The sequence below is a fragment of the Ictalurus punctatus genome, chromosome 13 (genome assembly GCF_001660625.3).
Source record: "Ictalurus punctatus breed USDA103 chromosome 13, Coco_2.0, whole genome shotgun sequence".
NCBI lineage: Eukaryota > Metazoa > Chordata > Actinopteri > Siluriformes > Ictaluridae > Ictalurus > Ictalurus punctatus.
In genome coordinates, this window is record NC_030428.2 from 21,024,082 (window position 1) to 21,044,939 (window position 20,858).

Sequence of the window (20,858 nt, forward strand, 5' to 3'; positions counted from 1 at the left end):
ATGAAGTGGTTACTGGTTCTCAGCAAATCCGTATTCACTGGGAGGCATATGAGGCAAATGGAGCCGTGCTTCATCTAGTATCCATCACCACATTAACTGCAGTAGGAAGAAGTTTAGCAGCTAAAATTTCCCAAAGCTTACTTCACTGTTTCAGAAGCATATCTCCAGCACTGCGCTGGCTGTCAGCATGTCCTGATGATGGGGGAAATGTGCCGAGACAGACCCCCAAGGGCTCGACAACAACTACGCACACAAGTACCGAACCAAACAGCCACACACACTGGATGGATCCAATCAATCAGATTGTAGCTCTCTCTGCACGACTTTACCGATTGTCCTATTGTGCTTGTTCTTATGGAAGAATGTCAATTAACCCTGAAGATGAAAGGGGCAGAATTGTGTTCAGATGCTGGCTCATCAGGCATAAACATATACATTATATTGCCTGCACTGAAATATTCACTAAAATGCTCATTTGTATGCAGTGTACGCGTTATGGAGAATACATCTGAGGATTATGAAATTCACAGAGTGAGACATGGCGACATTCAGGAATTATTTATTAATCATGACAGAAAAAGAAAAGAAAATTGCTCATCTGTCCAGTTGTCTAAAACTCCACATGTATGGGCACATAGTAATCTTCTTTAAATAGCTTCATCATTTGGAATGTTCCAGAAACCATTTAAGGATCAAGAAACAGCACTTTCTATCTTCCAGTGTGTGACGTGTTGGAAATTGGAACTGATTTAAGTTCAGTTTAGTGAAGGTGACAAATAATGTCCACCATTTCTTCTGCTGCTTCCCACCTCACTCAGCATTTTGGAACATTCCGGACAGCACGATTTAACAGTCCCATCAGTCGTAATGCTGAAATATCTGACCTTTCGTTCCTGTGTTTCTTATATTAGTTATTTAACAGACAATTTTGACTGTGCGTACCGGTTTTTGCTAACCTTACAGTTTCCTGTAAATTTCACGGAACATTGTGTCCATTGTGCAAACCCACATTTTTCTTTTAATCAAGAAACTAACATTATTAATGAGTGTGTCTTTTAGATGCATGTATTGTATAAATCATTCCAAGAAGGCCTGTTCAAACGTCCTGTTTAGGCCATGCCCACTTCATGTGTTAATGCAAATAAAAAAATATAGATATTGCTTTGATTTCCCTTATACAGTAGGAATCAAAATGATTCGACCCCCATTGCAAATCAGGTTTATTGTCAAAATGTACAGGCTTTAAGCTGTTTGCGATGAACAAATCAAACAAAAGCAATTGAAATAGTGGTTTCCCCAAATTCAACTGAAAATGGAACTTATAATGACTTCTCCAATCTTAAAATTATTCAATCCCCTGAATAAAATCCCTCACAACAGCACAAATATGCAAAACAGGTGTTGTCTCAAGCACACCTGATGCAACTAATGAAGCCCTTGATTAGTTGCATCAGGTGTGCTTGAGCTGGAACACATGAAATACCTGAACTGGCTAGGGGCAGAAAACATATGAAAAACCTGGACAGGACAGAAAAAGGAAGCTATCAATAGCTGCAACCAGATTTATGAGAAGGCAGGTTGTGAAAAATCCTCGAGTGACTGCAAAAGACCTGCAGCAAGACTTGGTGGAAAAAGGCACTGAGGTGTCAGTGAGTACAGTAAGATGCTTACTAAACACAGAAGGTTTTCATGCCAGAACTCCAAGACGTAAGCCACTACTAAGCCAAAAGCACAAGAAAAGTAGACTCAAAATCATATCAATAAGCCACAGACGTTTTGGGATCCTGTTCTGTGGAGCAATGAAACAAAACTGGAACTTTTCGGTACGATGGAGCAGCGGTATATCTGGAGGAAGAAGTATGAAGAAAGAACACTCAGTCCACGGTTAAGCATGGTGGTGGCTCGGTGATGCTCTGGGGCTGCTTTGCATCCTCTGGCACTGAAAACTGCAGCGTGTGGAAGGCAAGTGAAGTCCTTGGAGAAAACATCATGCCGTCTGTGAGGAAGCTGAAGCTTGGGCATCATTGAACCTTCCAACAGGACAATGATCCCAAGCATACCTCAATTTCCACCAAGGCTGGTTGCAAAAGAAGTCCTGAAAGATTCTACAGGGCTATCACAGTCACCTGACTTGAACCCCATAGAAAATCTCTTGTGGGATTTGAAGAAGGCGGATGCAGCACACAAACCCAAGAATATCACTGAACTGAAGGCCATTGCTCATGAGAAATGGGATAAGATTCCTCATGAACGCTGCCAGAAGCTCTGCATCTCGTTGAATAATTTTGAGACTGGAGAAATCATTGCAAAAAGTTGCATTTTCTGTTGAATTTTGGGAAACCACTTGACACATTTGTTGTGTTGAACTATTTCAATTGCTGTTGATTGATTTGTTCATTGCAAACAGCTGTAAATCTGTACATTTTGACAATAAACCTGATTTGCAATGGGGGTTGAATAATTTTGACTGCAACTGTAAATAATGTCCTTTATATACATCTCATACAGTCTCCTTCGAAAGTATTGTAACAGCAAGGCCAATTCTTTTATTTTTGCTATACAGTGAAGACATCTGCGTTTGAAATGTCGTATGAGATGATTGATCATACCTTCAGCTTTATTTTCCTGATGTATACAGTGAAAAATTGTCTTAATTGTTTAAACTTTTGATCTTTTGTTTAAAAAATTCACAAAAATACTCTGCTCTCATGGATATCAAACAATTGCAAACACAGAACAGATTTATCCAAAAATATCTTTGTTAAATATATGTGTGCCCCAATTAAACATGGTGGTGGCTCTTTAATGTTTTGGGTCTATTTTTCTGCCAGAGGACCTGACTGCCTCTGCCAGAAAGCTTCAAATGGGCCGTGGTTGGATCTTCCAGGAGGACATTCTTCCAAAATATATACATCAAAATCAATAATTGTTGCACATCTATATTTAACAAAGATTTTTTTTTTGATAAACCTTTGTTGTGTTTGCAATTGTTTGATATCCATGACAGCAGAGTATTTCTGTGATTTTTTTTTATTTAACAAAAAAGCTAAAGGTTCAATAATAAAGACAATTTTTCACAGCCTTCTTTGCTCATATTTACCAAGGGTGCCAATATTAGTGGCAGGCACTGTACATCTAGATATGTCACCTTTTGTTTGAACTCACCCCTTTTTCAAGTGATCAAAAACAACCGTAGTTGATGACAGAAAAATTGTGTGAGCTGTGAAGAAAACCCAAAAACCAGTCAGTGCCATCGCCAACAACCTTCACAGGGAAGGAATGAAAGTATCACAATCCACCATTCAAAGAAGACTTAAGAGAGGAGAAATATAGAGGATAAAGCACAAGATGCAAATCCCTGTGCCAGTACTTTTGCTCACCCAAAAATTGTGTGGTCTGCCACAAACGGTGCTGTGTTCTAAGTTGTTTAACATGTCTAGATGCAAATATCAGGAAATGAAAGCCAAAATTCTGATCTATTGGCTTCTCTTCAAACAAAATGTACTCAGTGTATAGCAAAAACAAATCAAACAAGAAATGGCAAGCCGTTCCAACACTTTTGGAGGGGACTGTATATCTGGAGATAGACTGATCGGATATCCATCTTAGAGAGAAAATTATGGAAGTCCCTTAAGAGGATGGGTGAAATGTATTTATTTTTATTTACTGGAGAAACTACTTACTTTTTCTCTAATAAATATATTTCTCATACAAACTATGTTTTTGAGTATTAGGACAATTTTCGGATAATTTTTTTTGGGCTAATTTTACATTTCTTCAAACAAGCTCAAAGAAGAACCTGAGAGACAGTTGTTGCATTTCGGGGTGCTAATAATGTTGGTACAATTTGAGAGATAATACTTACGTTCTTATGAAAATTATTTCCGTTAAAAATAAGCCAATCGTTACAATAATTTTTGCACTCAATTTGTTCCAATAATTTTGGTGTGTGTGTGTGTGTGAGAGAGAGAGAGAGAGAGAGAGAGAGAGAGAGAGAGATCTGAGCCTGCTGTGTGATAACCACAGGCAGGATGATGGGGACCGCGCATCTAGCACACAGGAACACTCTGTACTTTTACTACTACACTGTGCTGTGATGCAGACAGCCACACACTCTACTGCATTGTGTGTGTGTGTGTGTGTGTGTGTGTGTGTGTGTGTGTGTGTGGCATAGAGACAGAGGAGAGAGTGTAGTCAGAGAGAGGTAAGGGGTATGAGTGTGAACTGGGATGTTTATGAGTGTGCAGCAAGTCATACTAAAAGCTGAGCAGACATCTGCTACCTCTCCTGCCTGCCAAGCTTGGTGGACAAAATAAAATTGATTTCGCTGCTGCCCTCATGTCTACTACGGTGGTCAAACCATGCCACTTCTAAGACAAAAAGGCTTTCGTAGCCTTTCTTCATAGATCATTCGCTGCTTTTCATTTGATTGAAATTTTTGACCTCTGTCACAACCGGAGAGTCCACCTGGGCAAATGTAGATGGATTTCAGTGCTGATCTGCATTCTGACTGCACCCTGTCATTTTTAACACGTGGCACTGAGAGGTTACACGCTAGGAGGAGAGAGGACACATCCAGAATACACAAGGGACAATCCTCAGTCACGATGACAAGCTGGAGTCTCTTCCTTATATGATATACGATTGGATAAAGACAGCTAGGCACTTCAAGAGGATTACTGTGCAATGTAAACACTCTGTCAGGACTCAAGAGGAAATGGTCCTCTTCTCTACAAATAATGGACGGACTCAAATCCTCTTTTAGCAGGAATCTGCAGAAACCAAAAGTAAAGAAATAGCAATTTAATTCTACTTACTACTACGAATGGAAACTAGATTCCATTCTGACAGCTGTCAAAAATTTTCCAAAATTTTGTGTCCAGGTGGTGCAGCAACATCTGATGGGTTTTCTCAGACCGCCAAACAAATAATATTCTTTCTAAAACTTTAGCAACTATAACTGGCAAAAAAAAAAAAAAACTGAAAAAGACCCTGTCAAATACAAGGGATCTATTTCACTCCCTGGCCACCAGGGGCTGTGACAATCACCTGAATACCTTCCACCTCACACATGCAGTTTTTGCAATAAACACCACTCTCATTCAGCCATCATTCTTTTTTTTCCTTGCCTCTGACACATATTGGATCGTATGGAGCTATCGACTTAGCAGTTTGTGACTACAACTTGATGCCAGTAAGCCACGGTGCAAACGGGAAGTATACTGGAGAAAGTCAGCATTGTTTTTTGAGGAATAATGGATTATATCTATAATGTTTCATATTGAAAATGTTACCTAATTGCCAAAAAAAAACCCTTAATGGTGATTAATGGTGGCAATCAAAGCAAAGCAGACTGCAAACTGTGCTCCGAGACAATATCAAGAACTACAGCAATCTTCCTGCAATACAAGTACGCTGATAAAGCATCTTAAACATAAAACACAGCATGAAGAGTTAATCAGTAGCTGTACACTAATTAGCCTGTGCACAATAATGTGCACAAAAAATGTACACAACACAAAAGCTACATATCAGACGAGCAGTTGCACGTCTAATAGGGCTCCAAGTAACTGCCTTTATGCAATGAAGCCCATGGATCTGGGAGGTAGTGGTGGAGAGACACTTCACAGGAAGTCTCTGGCTACGATATTTTAGAATGTCACAGCCCACATTTGAGATGCTGTGCACATTATTTGGTCCTGGTGCGACTGAACCCATCGCAGATTGCCACAACCACCGGTTCAGACCCGGAAGCAGATTGCCATCGCCCTGTTCAAGCTGGCAACCTGCGCCTAGTACAGAGTAGTGGGGGAAAATTTTAAGGTTAGCAGAACGACCGTCCATCGCTGATCATATGCTGTGTCCACAGCTATTAAAGAAAAAGTAATGCGGTGTTTACTAATTTCTTGGTGCGTCTTGTGCCATACGTTTATGGTGCACTGGATGGCATGCACATCCCTATTCTTCCCCAGACGGATGGATAAATTCTGTCATGTGACACATCGTTTGCATGAATGCCATTTTTCTCAACAAAAACTGTTTCCAAACTATTTATTCGCAACATTTAAAATATCTACATGGAATTTATGCGCTAAAGTTACAGGAGAAAAGATATTTTTTTACACGAAAAAAGATGACGTGAAATTTTATTGATAATTTGCGTTCCCATATAGGTTTTTCTCAAAAAAAAATAAAAAATCCTTGAATGGAATGTAAGGTAATGTAAGCTAATGTAAGGAAAACAATCAAAACTAAAATAATAATAATAATAATAATAATAATAATAATAATAATAATAATAAAAGTTCGTTGATGCTCCTGATTGATTAATACTGAGTAGGTTACTCATTTCAGTACTGGCAATGACCAAAAACATGTACTTGTCTGAAAAAAATGGAAGTGATTTATAATTGATTTATAAATTAAGACTTTCTAATGTCCAACAGAGCAGCAGGATAACATTACTGAGTTGACAGTACAAGTAGTGTGCATGAATGAGTGTGTGTGTGTGTGTGTGTGTGTGTGTGTGTGTGTGTGTGTGTGTGAGTGTGTTCAAGTGAGTGATTATGTAGGTAAGTGTGCAGGACTGAGAAGGAATCCCTTCTAGCCAAGATTTCCTTTACATCGCTCTACGGAATGGCTCTCAAGGGTCTGATATGTGCAATGACAGCTAATAACCTGTGATATAGAGCCCCATTTCAGCTTTGCAGGCATGCTGGGAGTGGAGCTGGGGTTTAGGCTTCACTCCCTCCGTCCTCCCTCTCTCCCTTCACACACTTCTGCCATCAATTCTACAGCACAGCCGTCAGTCCCACTCAGCTGAATTGAAGCAGTAACAGTGAAGTGTGGCTCAGGTTGATATACCTGGTGTGTGTGTGTGTGTGTGTGTCATAGTTCTCCACTTACCAGAGAGATGTGGTGGAGATGTAGTGCACCATCTGAATGAAGGGGAGAGGGTCCGAAGTAGCTCCGCAACTGTTACACACACACTGATGGATGGAAGTCAAATCATTAATGAAACAAGCATACCCTCACACACAAACATATAAAACATAACAAACTCTGATTTATAGCAGAGAAATGACTGCCGTTATGATTCTATTAGGAGGAAATATGGGATATATACCGCCGGCTCCAGAATTATTGGCACTCTTCAAGAGAACAGGTAAAATTTATTGTAGAAAATAAATTTCACACAAAACAACGTGGTGAAATTGCTACAAGGGCTTCACAAAAGCCTCCAGACTACGAGTCACAAAACCGAGCCAAAGTATTATCATAGTAAAACTAGGAGGTTAAGTGTTGTTTGTATATGGATCTTTAAACAACAGCATGAACCAAATCATACAATGCTTTTATATGACATCTGATGGCTTGGTTACAACAGAATTACTGTCATTTATGGGGCTCATGCAATCACATCGTTTAGATTATTTATTTATTGATTTATTTGTAAGATGTACTGAATTTTGCCTCACACTTCAACATTATGAGTTATTTTCTGCAGATTCATGACCTATGACCCTAATTAAGTCCATTTGAGTTCCAGGTACTGTATTAACACGACAAAGTGTATAAATGTAGAAGTCGAAGGGGTGAATACTTATGAAACGCAGTGTACATTCAAATGATCACAGTGTACATTCAAATGATCACCTACCATTAGACCTACCACAATATTTATTATTCATTCGTTCACAGATTTTTAAGCTCAAAATATCATTACGTTTCCCTCATTTTCATGAAAGGTGTCAGTAGTTCTAGAGTTGATGGTACAAACATCACAGGGGGTTGTTAGTGAAAGACAATACATGTTAATACAACTGACCTGTTCAAATAGTGTCATAGCAAACTTCTGGTGTGGGATGCAGTGTTTGGCTGTGCAGATGTCCTCCTTAGTCTCATCGGAAATATGGAAGTGGATACGCATGAGCAGGTTCTCCTATCCAGAGAAAAAAAAATTAATACATTTTTCACCTCTCTCGGTGTGAAGCTGTGCGTGTGTGTGTGCCTTCTGTTCGCCTGAACTGTCTGGGATGTCTAGGATATTTTGCACAAGGGCTTTGCTGCTGTGTGCTGTATGAAAAGCGAGTTGTGTGTCTGTGCGTGTCAAGAAAGCCGGGCCGGTCTGTTTCGTTTATTCATTTTTCACTGTCAGCACTCACTTCACGTTAATCTGATCAAGAGAAAAGAACACATCTATATTTCATAAGAGCCGTTTTGATTCCCTGGCTGAAGAAATTTAAAATCAATCGATCACGCTGCTAGTTCCTGGCGCAGGGATACACAATGGGGAAGACAGAGATAAAGTGCAAGTGGAAGAAATGGAAGAAAAAGGAAAGAGGGACGACACAGAGAGAGAGAAATCTTCAGCTAGAGAGGTGGAAGACTATACATCACCATCTTCTCCCGTTCTTCAACAGATAGTTCACGGCTACATCTACACAACCTTTTAAAACTGGGTGAACTATAACACTGTCAGTATGTAAAGTGTGTGTGTCATTTCCTGCTCAGACAGTAATGGAGTTCTGTTATCCGCAGCAGTGCAGATGTGTGGAGCATGTAACTAGAGAGGAAATGAAAAGTGCTTCTAATGTGCAGCCTCCATCTCTTCTTCACACTGGGAGGCAGTGACACACACGCGTGGTATAGGGCATGATGAGTACTCGTCTGGCCCAGTGCCTGTCTCTGCCTCACAAATGAGCTACTCAAATAAAGTCCAAATTCACAGTCGCGACCAGATTTAACAGCTCTTCAGTTAAAAATACTGAGCTGAAGCCTGAAACAGCACCACGCTGCAGAACTCCCAGAGAGCCGCTAATTGAACTAAATAACACTCTGATGACGTCGTCTTTTGTGACCCAGGGAACAAATGTTCTCAGATGTAGCATGTACAAAGTCCTGACACATAAAACATCAGCTGCATATAAATGGCTATTTAAGATGGAGCCGATCAGAGGTTCCTTCAGGAAGTGAACGTCAATTGCTAAGCCTGTGAATGATCTCAGCCACACTCCTCAATCGCTTATTTGCTTAAAGGCAATTATCAGTATTGATGTCTTAGCAGTGTGTCCTTTAAGGCCATAAATGTTAGATAAACAGAAGCCTCACGCCTTAATCAGGTACAGGCTGAATAATCAAGTTTGGGATAAGTGAAGGGGTGTGAAGACTAGTCTGACGCAGCTTGTTACAGCAGTGGACTAATCAATGTAATTATGGACTAACTGATAAACTATGAGTGTATGAATTAAAAATAAATGAAGGAGCACAAAAAGAAAAGACATTGTTTGTCACTGTCACTGTCATTATATAAAGCAAAGGCAACCCTACCACTGAGATGTGTTAAACATTAAGAACTACCTCTGACAGTAGGTGTCAACCCACCTACTTTCTTTGCCCACGTTCCTCAAACCAACGTATGTATATACAAATATCCACACAAGAAGAACAAGATCAATATCAGGTCAATGACAATGGAATACAACAGAGAAAAAGAAATTTGAGAGAGGAGGACATGGGAAGAGTGAAAACAATGAAAAGAGAATCAGAGCAGAGTAGCTGAGGGTGAAAAGAGATAGAGAGACATGCAGGCTAACAGGTCTTACAAAGCACTCGGCAGCGTCGTCCATAATGCCCAGCTGGAAGCGTTGCTCATCCTGGAAGGTCTTAGCCAGAGCACTGCGCAGGGCATCCGAGGGCAGCACCTTCTCACTGCTGTACTGGAACTGGGCAAAGATGCTCTGCAACAAACAAACAGCCCCTCATGAGCCTGTCAGCCTGTCATCCCATCAGCACATCCACATTATCAGTTCAGCAATCACTGCATAGCGACAGTGTTTGGTAAATGAATGCTAAAATCCTACCTCACTTATGAGAAGCTGTAAGATTTTCAGCACTGTATCAGACGAGAATTTCAACATTTTTAACATGAGAAACGAGAAGAAAACCAATTTAGGTGAAACACTTATTATGGAAGTGCTGAACTTTCATCAGGAAACGTTTCAATTCGGTCTCACATCAACAATGAAAGTCTTTGGATGAGACAGAATGTCTTACCAAGGCTGTTACGGAGTTTGAGACAACTTTCCACTTAAAGCAATAGAGTAAAGATTCCTTCCACCTTCCAAAAACTTGCATGTAGGGGAACTGACTATACTAAATTGCTCCTAAGTGTGAATGAGTGTGTGCATGGTGCCCTGTGATTGACTGGCATTGCATTCAGGGTATATTCTTGTCTCATCCTGAGTGTTCCTGGATCCACTGTGAGGATAAGCAGTTACTGAAAGTGAGTGAGTAAGTGAGTGTTGTAAAGAGGTTGCGAGTCCAATGACCACTGGGAGAACAGACCTCCTCTGGAGCTCAGTGGTGCAATTTGGTGATACTAATCTCTTGCTCAATTTTATGTTTAATAAAGATCTTTGTGATGAGTACTGTCCAAAATGTTCTGTAGTTTGTGCAGTATCCATTAAGAATAAAACCGAATCCATGATTCTGATTAAACAAACAATATGTTCTATACAGACACAAATACAGCTATAAATAAAGAGCAGTGGTGCCTGAACGATTAAGGCTTTGGGTTACTGATCAGAAGGTTGAGGGTTCAAGCTGCCACTGGGGCTCTTTAGCAAGGTCCTTAGCCCTCTCTGCTCCAGGGGTGCTGTATCATGACTGACCCTGTGCAACTTCCTAATAAGCTGGGATATGTGAAGAAAATACTGTACTTCACTGTACTGTAATGTATATGTGATTTTGTGATTTCTTTCTAAGAGAAGGTTATAAGCCGGAAAGATTCACAGGGCACCTGGCTGAGACTAGAGGTGTGCATTGGAACCGGGTTCCTGCAGGACGCAACAAAAAATTGCACGAGCTGGAGTTTTCTTTTCTTTCATACAGGTGTAAACCAGCAGTCTGATATGAAGCTTGTGGGACAAAAAAAGCCCACATTCATTAACATGCGATGCATTTACAGCATCCTTAGTAACTGCCTGGTCAGGGGTGTGGTGCTTTCAATTAGCCTATTAGTTTGTATATATATTTTGGGAAACAGAAAAAAATAAATTCCTTTAGCTAAAAATATCGTAGGCACAAACACAAATAATAACTGTGCGAGAAGGATTTAAGAATGCAAAATATATAAATAGATTACATCCATCCATTTTCCATACCGCTTATCCTACACGAGGTCACGGGGGAACCTGGAGCCTATCCCCTATCCCTTGGGTCACAAGGCACGGGACACCCCGGACACACACTATGAACAATTTGTGAATGCCAATCGGCCTACAACAGATGTCTTTGGACTAGGGAGGAAAACGGAGTATCCAGAGGAAGCCCTCGAAGCACAAGCTCAGCGCACACAGGGCCGAGGCAGGATTTGAATCCCCAACCGTGGAGCAAGGCAAATGTACTAATCACTAAGCCACCATGCCCCCAGACATTACATTTAAAAAAAAATAAAAAATAAAAAAAGAAACCCAACTTCTGCTTTAGGCCACACCCACATTGGGTCTCACATGTAGCACTAAACAGATACAGATACTATCATTGTTTTAACCCCCTATAAATTATACACATGCTTTGTTCTGGAGTTGTTCTGTATGAAAAGGAGAAGCATTTGTCTGTGGTTTAAAGTTACTGTAGCCCATTATTTGAGCAGTTTTAAACAGAGCCATTGTTTAAAACTGTCAATAGATAATCCATCACCCTGTCCATCAGTACTGGGGCTGCTATTGAACCCTCTAAACAAGTGCTGTAACAGAATGGCCTCTCATCTCAGCAAAGCTGATAAGCAGCACTAATGGATTAAAAACACTGACATTAGCAACTACTGCGATGGCAATGGTGACACAATGGCTTTACCACTAGATTTTACCTCTGGTGTGCTGGACATCCAAATATATCTGGAAAGGATAACAGGAGCAGCAATCACCACACACATGCACACACACACACACACACACCGGATATGTTAGTAAGCGTACAGTAGATATAAGGGTGCTCCTTAGGGGGGTGGGCTGAATGCACTGGAACAGGTAATGCAAAGAGATGACTGCAGTACTGCACCAACACAAGCCAGAATGTAGAGAGGGAGGGGATGTGAGAGGCAGAGGGGTAGCTATCTCACTGAGTGAGAGCTAGATGAAGGCAAATTCCCCCACTCCATCACTCCCATCCTCTAATCATGCAAGTGAGCCTCTGCACAGAATACGGAATCATTTTCACCAGCCGACATTTTTAATGTCCTTCACCCAGCACACACACACACTTACTCATAATCTCACTCCGTCATACTTTCCTTCACATACACAGATGCCCGCTTCCACTTACACACCCCTTCACTGCCTCATTCTCTGCTCTAATAAGGGCAGATATGGGTCTAGTGTGAGTGTGTGAATATGTTTTTATACCTATGATTATTTATAGGCGTGTTTTTGTCTTAACACGGAGGAATTTCTTCTATATTACACTGCACGTTTATCCATCACTTCTTCTGTAGAGGAACTCCAAAAGATAACACTCCTAGAAATAAAGGATTCCTCAAAGGTTCTCTGAACAGGTTTTATCTGAACCATTTTATACACACGGTGTATCCAGTACCCAGGTTTACTTAGGGTGAATCCTTAGTGTTTGGAGCAGTCCCAGGACACACTGGGTCAAGAAAACAGCTTTCACACTTGAACAAACCAAACTCTTCAATTCAAAGTGCTCAGGTCTGGGGGAAAAAAAAAAAAAGCTTCAGTGTGAAAATGCTTGGAGACTCTCCTTTCACTGAGGCAGCTCTGCAAAATAAGCTTCTGCTGATGGAGCTGTGAAGTGTGGAGAGAATGAGATTGTTATTCACACAAGATCAAAGTCAGTCCGCCCATCCCAGAGCTGCAACAAACTCACCCGTCTGCACCGGAACCACGCAATAAGAGTCACACGCTGAGAGAGAGAGAAAAAAACCTACACACAGAAACACACATATATACGCACGCTGTGCACTTCATTGTTAGCTGCAGGCCCTGAGGCATTATCTGTGAGATGTTAACCTCCACTCAAAGACACAAGACACCAACATATTCTCTGCACTGCTCCAACTCACAAGGACACTGAGAACACACACACACACACACACACACACACACACACGCTAGATAATTAACTACATATTCTAATTTCTAGCACTAATTAACAAAATGTTCCAATGCAAATCCTCAAAAAGATAGCAGTAATGTGTATTCTTACAAATCAGATGAAAGTGATTACTGAGCTCCACAATATACGCACTCTCGACTACTGCACTGTTATTGACTGGATACTTTGGTAAAGGAGAAAAGGTGCAGTAACAAGCATTATTTTACTGCCAAAATTCCACAGCATTCATTACGAGCTACATCAATATCCCTTCGACTCTCATAACGGTGTTCTTTTATTATGGTCAAAAAATATACACATACTCACACACATAAATTTGCTCTGGTTTCACACAAATTTGCTCACCTCTCTTTTATTTATAGTTAGCGCGCATACGCATTCCAGCATGTTCAAATTGTTTTATGCTCTTAATCTTAATTTTTTTTATATAATCATTGCATATGAATGGGTTATGGATTTTGATGCAGTATTCATAACATGAGGTACTGCCTACTAGCTAATTAGCCAATGTTAAGCATTGCTCTAACATTTTGGAACAGCATATATAGTAAAATTTTGTTTCTAAATGAATAGAACACTTGACCAGTCATATTACATCCATTTTCTATATCATTTGTCCTACACAGGGTCGTGGGGGAACCTGGAGCCTATCCCAGGGAACTCGAAGTGTGACTTAATCGCACACACGTTCACAAACTACAGACAATTTGGAAATGCCAATCAGTCTACTGTGCATGTCTTTGGACTGGGGAGGAAACCCCCAAAACAATGGGAGAACATGCAAAATCCACACACACAGGGCGGAGTTGGGATTTGAACCCCCAACCCTGGAGTTGTGAGGCAAACGTACTAAACACTAAGCCACCATATGATATCAAAGTATAATGTGTCTTAGCTAACATTAGACAACGTCCAATATTTATTAGGCATGCCACCAACATTTTCTGAAAGAGAAACAAGGATGAAAATTTTGACCTTAAAGGATTAAATAGATCTACAATGATGTCAAATCGAACAATTTATACTGATTATAATTATAAAGTGATTAAATACATTGATTTTTTGCTCAGATGCAGCAGATCAACAGAGAAAATGTCAGATGTGTGGATATTAGGCAAACGATATGTAAAAGGTTCTACTGAAAATGTAAAACTGCAAAATCACATAAAAATCCAGCATCCAGCTGAGACTTTGCAGATGGGCGCTGCCGGCCAGCAGTTCCCGACTGCACAGCTAATATTACACCTTCCTGTACTATCCTGTAAACCTGAAATGGTGGAAGTGCTCGATTTCTGGTCTAGTTAAGCAGTTGTTTCTGGATGACTAAGTCATCTATCACAATTTTTTAATGATAAATCGCAAGCAGGGATGCACAATGGCTTAGTGGTTGGCATGTTTGCCTCGCACCTCCGGGGTTGGGGTTTCGAATCCCGCTTCCACCCTCTCTGCGTAGAGTTTGCATGCACTCCCCGTGCTTCAGAGAGTTCCTCCACGTACTCCGGTTTCCTCCCTCAGTCCAAAGACATGCGTTGTAAGCTGATCGGCATTTCCAAATTGCCTGTAGTGTCAATGTGTGTGAGACTGGGTTGTCCAGGGTGTCCCCTGCCTTGTGCCCTGAGTTCCCTGAGAGAGGCCCCAGGCTCCCCTGTGAGCCTGTGTGGGATAAGCGGTATGGAAAATGGATGGATGGAAATCACAAGCAGGAAAAATCAAGATGCCACATGCCTAGCCAGCACATACAGTATCACTAAGTGCCAGTAATATCTGAAAAAAAAAACCCTGCAAACAATGCATCTGGTCATTTTTGTTTGCTACAATAATGGATTTTATTCAAAATATTGTATTTTCAGTGTTGTTGATGCATGTGGATCATTCACATAACATTAGTGATTATTAAATGCAGGTTATTTCAGGGAGGAAAAATCTGTTTACTTTGCAAACTTACCATTAAGGTTTTTAAATCATGTCTCAAAACACACCTCTTTGTTTTAGCTTTTGAATCTGTTTAAATGTAGTATTCTTACTTGTACTGTTATGTGCCATATTTATTTGGTTGAACTGTACAGCACTTTGGTCAACAGTTGTTGTTTTTAAATGTGCTTTATACATAAATGTGACTGACTGAAATTCAAAATCCAAAGTCATGAAGTCATGAGTCATGAAGGCTATAAGATCAGATCTAAGCAAAAAGTGAATGCTGTGCAAGTTGTACTTTCTATCTAATTACCACTGAATCTAATTCTGTTGCTATTTATGTACTGTATGTACCATTCGTTATGTGTATTCTACACTATTTGCCTGCTGAAACAATATTTCCAACAAAGTACCTATCTATTTACCTATCTATCTATCCATCCATCCACCTGCCTGTCTATCTGTCTGCTTTTCTTTTCATTGTCTCACTGAGATCTCCTTTCACTTCTATTTTGGTCGTGACAGTTTGACAACTCTTGCATATTAAAAAGGTGAGGAAAATGTTTACGGTGAAGTTCGTGGGATGTAACAGCTGTCAGATTGCCGATGTTTGACTTGCTTGTGATTCGACGTGTACATAGTGAGTGACGTGCGGCTTTTTTCTGTCAAGTATTGCTGCCATAGTGTTGCTCACACAAGTTTTTAGCATATTTCTCTATGATCATTATAAAAGAATATTGCAGTCATTTTTGACCTTGAAAAACCTAATCCTTAGATTGAATATCGTTAGATTCAGATTGTTATTCCTAGATGATTTTTTTTAAATGCCAGAAAACATTTTCAATTCAATTTATTTGTATAGCGTGAATGTGTGCACGCACGGTACCATTCCATGTACTGGTGTCTCATCCAGGGTGTATTCATGCCCCACCGTGACCTTGCTCAGAATAAAGAGGTTACTGAAGATGAATGGATGGATCTGTCTGCTGTACAAAACACAGCAGTGACTCATAGCTGGCTTTTGGATTCAGTAGCAACTAAATGAACCAAGTCCAGATTAATTCTTACACAAGCACACAGATCGATCAAGGGTTCTCTTACACACAAGACATCCGCATACATCACCCTTACCAAAACCAATCCATATGAAAATATATGTGGTCCTCATATTTAAGCATACTTTGTACAATATGAGGATGAGGACGGGTTCCATTCTGAGTCTGGTTCCTCTCAAGGTTTCTTCCTTGTATCATCTCAGGGAGTTTTTCCTCACCACCGTCGCCATCGGCTTGCTCAATAGGGATTAATCCACACGCTTAAAATCTGTATCCTGTGTTTATATGTTTCTGTAAAGCTGCTTTGAGACAATGTCCATTGTAAAAAGTGCTATACAAATAAAAAACTGAACTGAATTGAATATGAGGACAAGTAGTACATTTTAGTGGAATTACTTAGAAATTATAGCACTTCTTCTACAAACTGATTCTATCAATTCCAGCACAGAGAAATATTTAATATGGAAGCTGCTGTTGTCTTATTTTGAAACTTAACAGAGAAAAAAAAAAAACATTTGTTTTATTTTGAGCTCACTATCTTACAGCAGGAGTGCTGATGGAGGACAAAATATACTAGCCACTTAGCTCCACTATTGAGGTGCACATTTTGAAAGATTGTGTATATAGTAAGAATGATATATGCAGGCTCATGTAACAGAAAAGCCTCTGTGGGTGGGAGGGATGACATACTATCTCTCCACATCAATCACAGTGACACTAGCCAATCGTAAACAATCGTGAGCTCACGCATACAGAAGAGGGCAGATAATGCTTCCCTTCTAGTGTGTTACCCCGGTCGGTAGGTCGCATGATAGGGGAGAGCTGGCTGACGGGTGGGAATTGGTCAAGAGTAAAATAGGGAGAAAGAAAACAGACGCATAATAGAAATACCATATAGAATGCTACAATGCAAGAGAGACAAACTTAAATTTCATTGTCATTGTTTGGTAAACAAAATATGAATATCCAAGTTGAAAATTATTTTGAAATTAAAGTTTCAATACAACATAGGATGCTCACCTTTAAGCTTTGTGCCAGGGGTGTGCTTGCATTTAGGAGGCGGCCCATTTAAGGAAGCAAGGGGGTTAGGCTCCGTGCAAGGGTCTCAGAGTCTGCTGAGACTCACAGTGTTTTGAATTTCAGCTTGTAAGGAGTCACCCCTCTTTCGTTAACATATTTTTAATACAATCATCCATTTTCTGTACCATTTATCCTACACAGTGTCGTGGGAATCCTGAAGCCTATCCCAGGGAACTTAGGGATATCCTGGACAGGGTGCCAACCCATCAAAGGCCACAATCACACACACATTCACACACAATTTAGAGATGCCAATCAGCCTACAATGCATGTCTTTGGACTGGGGGAGGAACCCCCCGAAGCACGGGAGAACATGCTAACTCCGCGCATGCCAGGTGGAGATAGGAATCGAACCCCCAACCCCCGAAATGCGAGGCAAACTTGCTAAAAGCTAATCCATTAATGCTATATCCTTTGCCATTTATTCATTTACCGTTTTATATAATTGTCATTTTGCCAAGCAATTTCAAATGCTTTTTGTATGAAATGTGCCATATAAATAAAGATTATTATTATTGTTGTTTTTGTTGTTATAATGTGTTCATTGTGTCCAGCAATAACAAGAATTGCTGCTATAGTGTACAGTCTTTAAGGACAGGTTAATACTAGGACTTAGCCTCTTCTCACCATTTCCATTCCAAAACCCTGAGCTTTAATAATATTTGTGCATGTCTATTTCATTATAATTGGACTTGACAACAACCTAATAAAAAATAAAAAAAAACCTAACAAGGCTTTTCCTTCACTAAACAGAATATTTGGATATTTTATTATTTAAATTAGGTTAATATAATTGGGAGATAACTGAGATTTATGGAGCTGTAAACAGCTGTTTATTAACTCTTGACTGTTTAATCTAAAAGTGAAATACACAATAACTCAAACTGTGGTTTGAGACTCCATGGCTCTCTCTCTCTCTCTCTCTGGTGTTGGGTCAAATTCCAGAGAGATTCTCCAGGACTGTTGTAATGGATGGCTTTGAAAATAAAAAGAAAATTTAATAGCACCAGGAGAGATGGAGAGGAAGGTAAAGGGCAAAAAAGTAGAACTGGGCAAGTCCCTCCTGGGCCTGGCCTCCTGGGTATGTTAGCTAAATGCTAATGCATTTTTAGCAAAGAAAAAAAAGCTTGTACTAGAGATACTAAAAGCAAGGGCACATTTTTGTGTGTGTGATGGTGCACCTCTTTCCTGCCTTTACTAAATCATTCAAATGGAGAGTGTAATCTATGATTAGAAGTATATAGATGATTTCTGATGATGATGATGATATAGATGATCTTCTAGTTCAGGGTTTCTCAAATTATAGTAAATGTCAGATCGTTCTCTACAGCATTTTAACTGAGATTTTAATCGTACTTGGTACCCCTGTGTATGTTAGTTATGGTTATGGGTATTACTTTGTCTGTTGCTTGTTTTGTCGATGCTAATGACTTTTCATGACATTTCATGATAATCTAAAATAAAAAATCTAAAATAAATGTCACGGACCTTCTCGGCACAGAATAATCACAATCCAGCTATTCAAATATTATCCTCATGATTTAAATGTATACAATAATATTTTGGCTTTTTTATAGCAGCCAGAGAGCTCTTTAATCCTGATTTTTTGTTTTGTTTTTGCAGATAGAACATGCTAGGTTAAAGTTGATATTATATATTTACTATTTGCTTTTGAGCTGTTGAGGCTGTCCAGTCGAAAAGACTAAGGCTACATCCACATTAATCCGGATAGATCTGAAAGCTGCATTTTCATTTTCTCTCCGTCTACACTAGCGTTTTCAAACGTTTTCCAAAAATTGCTCATCCACACTCAAACTGTGGATTCAATCTGAAAATGCTTACATCCCTATATCCCTGTGCATGAGTAAAAATGTAAGCAGCCTTGGCCTGCATCATTTCCATAAAATCTTTATTTACTTTCCGTCTCTTTGAATTGATAAGGCAATGTCAAGAAAAAGCACAGAGTGTTTTAAATGGAAAGACGAAGAGGTGGAACTGTTCCTGCGGGTAACTCAAGACTATAAAGTTGCAAAGTAACATTAATTGTTAACAAAGCTATCAAACTGAACAGCAGGCACAACAACTGCAATACAACATCGTCCACCATATTGTTTGTTTTGAGTTGAATCGGTCAGATGAATGACTGCGCCGCATGACTTAAAACACGTTATTGTTTTAAAGTCTAAGTTTTCTCAGCCCAAACTACAACTTCAAAACAGCGTTTTCAAATTTATTCACTTGGGATGGTATGTTTAAAATGCTCAGTTTTCACTGGACAAAAACGCAGATTCAGGTGTGGATGGAAGGCCAAAACTTGCACAAAACTTCCACAAAACAAAGAAAAAGATGCTTTTTCAAATGTATCCGGATTAATGTGGACATCGGCTCAGAGAACCCCTGCTCTAGTTGATGTACAATTAGGGATTTCAATCAGTTGAATGGTGTGTGTATGGGAAGTTTATTTCTCAGGATTGCAACTTTAGCTTTAAATATACAAAAAGTGTTTGCTGTGATACTGTGCAGTGGATGTAACCTTCATCTCCAGGTGCAGGAAGTTCATTCCAAGCAGGTTCTCAGGGATCGTGATGCACTTCTCAGCCGTTCTGAGAATGTTCAGATCGATTTGGCTATGATTGGATGATTTTTCTATTTGCCATGACAAGTGCTCCATATTTCCTGTGCCACGTTTGGAATCATTCAACTGTTCAGTGAACTAATCGAAGAGTAAAGTCTTCCAGATCCACCAGGATGGACAGTTCTTTAAAATATTCTTCCCTTCTCTCTCTCTCTCTCTCTCTCTTTAAAATGCATCATAGTGTAGTTAATCCTACATTCAATCCTTGGTGTTTTTGTCCTGTCGAATATTCTGCATGTGTAAGAATCAAACTGTTAAGATAAAATTATCTTTATAATAAAAGAATCTCAGTCTGAGAATAATGTTTCCATCCAAATATTTTAGAAGTTGGAATCTGATTTCTAAAAAGTCTGCAAACGAGAATGTTATATGAAATAGTGGTATGTTAATTGATATTTCAGCCTTTCATCCTCAGCAGTGTTCACTGGAGTATATATAACACCTGCAGCTTGTTCCTCAGACAGTCAATGACACTTTAAACAGCCTGCTCAGTCATTCAGTCTTCCCACGTCATTGCAACATTCATGTACAGTACTCTTATGCTGCTCAGTACTCTTATTTCATTGTCATAGAGCCAAGTATGATTACTAGTCTATGTTAGATCTGGTTGTGTTCTGGTCTGTTGTAGTTTTGGTATTGTTCTTTGAATCTGTATAACTGCCTTCAGCTTGTTTAAAGCTATTTCCTGCCTATCAGTAGTTCAAAGTGAGTCTGTTATCTCTCTTATCTGTTCACACCCACTCTCTTTGTCTTCAATTTAGTGTGAACATGCATGTAGTATCAAGTATTTTTTTTCTTTACTTAAAAGAAGAGACATTTTACTGAACAAGGAACCCTAGAGCGCACGGTGACTTAGTGGTTAGCAGGTTTGGCTCATGCTGCCAGGGTTAGGGGTTCAATTCCAGCCATTACCCTGCGGGTGCAGAGTTTGCATGTTCTCCCCGTGCTGCAGGGGTTTCCTCCGGGTACTCCGGTTTCCTCCCCCAGTCCAAAGACATGCATGGTAGGCTGATTGGCATGTCCAAAGTGTTTGTAGT

General features: G+C 39.8%; 1 protein-coding gene across 3 annotated transcripts in view; it reads right to left on the reverse strand.

Annotated features, from left to right (window-relative positions):
* The window catches only part of usp54b (ubiquitin specific peptidase 54b), a 123,852-nt gene that overhangs the window by 24,255 nt on the left and 78,739 nt on the right, over positions 1 to 20,858 (reverse strand). For all 3 annotated transcript variants that reach the window (XM_047159252.2, XM_047159253.2, XM_047159251.2), the window contains 3 exons: positions 9,606 to 9,740; positions 7,829 to 7,942; positions 6,907 to 6,989 (listed from right to left, as the gene is read on the reverse strand). In XM_047159252.2, the coding sequence (XP_047015208.1) occupies positions 6,907 to 6,989; positions 7,829 to 7,942; positions 9,606 to 9,740 (332 nt within the window). The remainder of the gene's footprint in view (positions 1 to 6,906; positions 6,990 to 7,828; positions 7,943 to 9,605; positions 9,741 to 20,858) is intronic.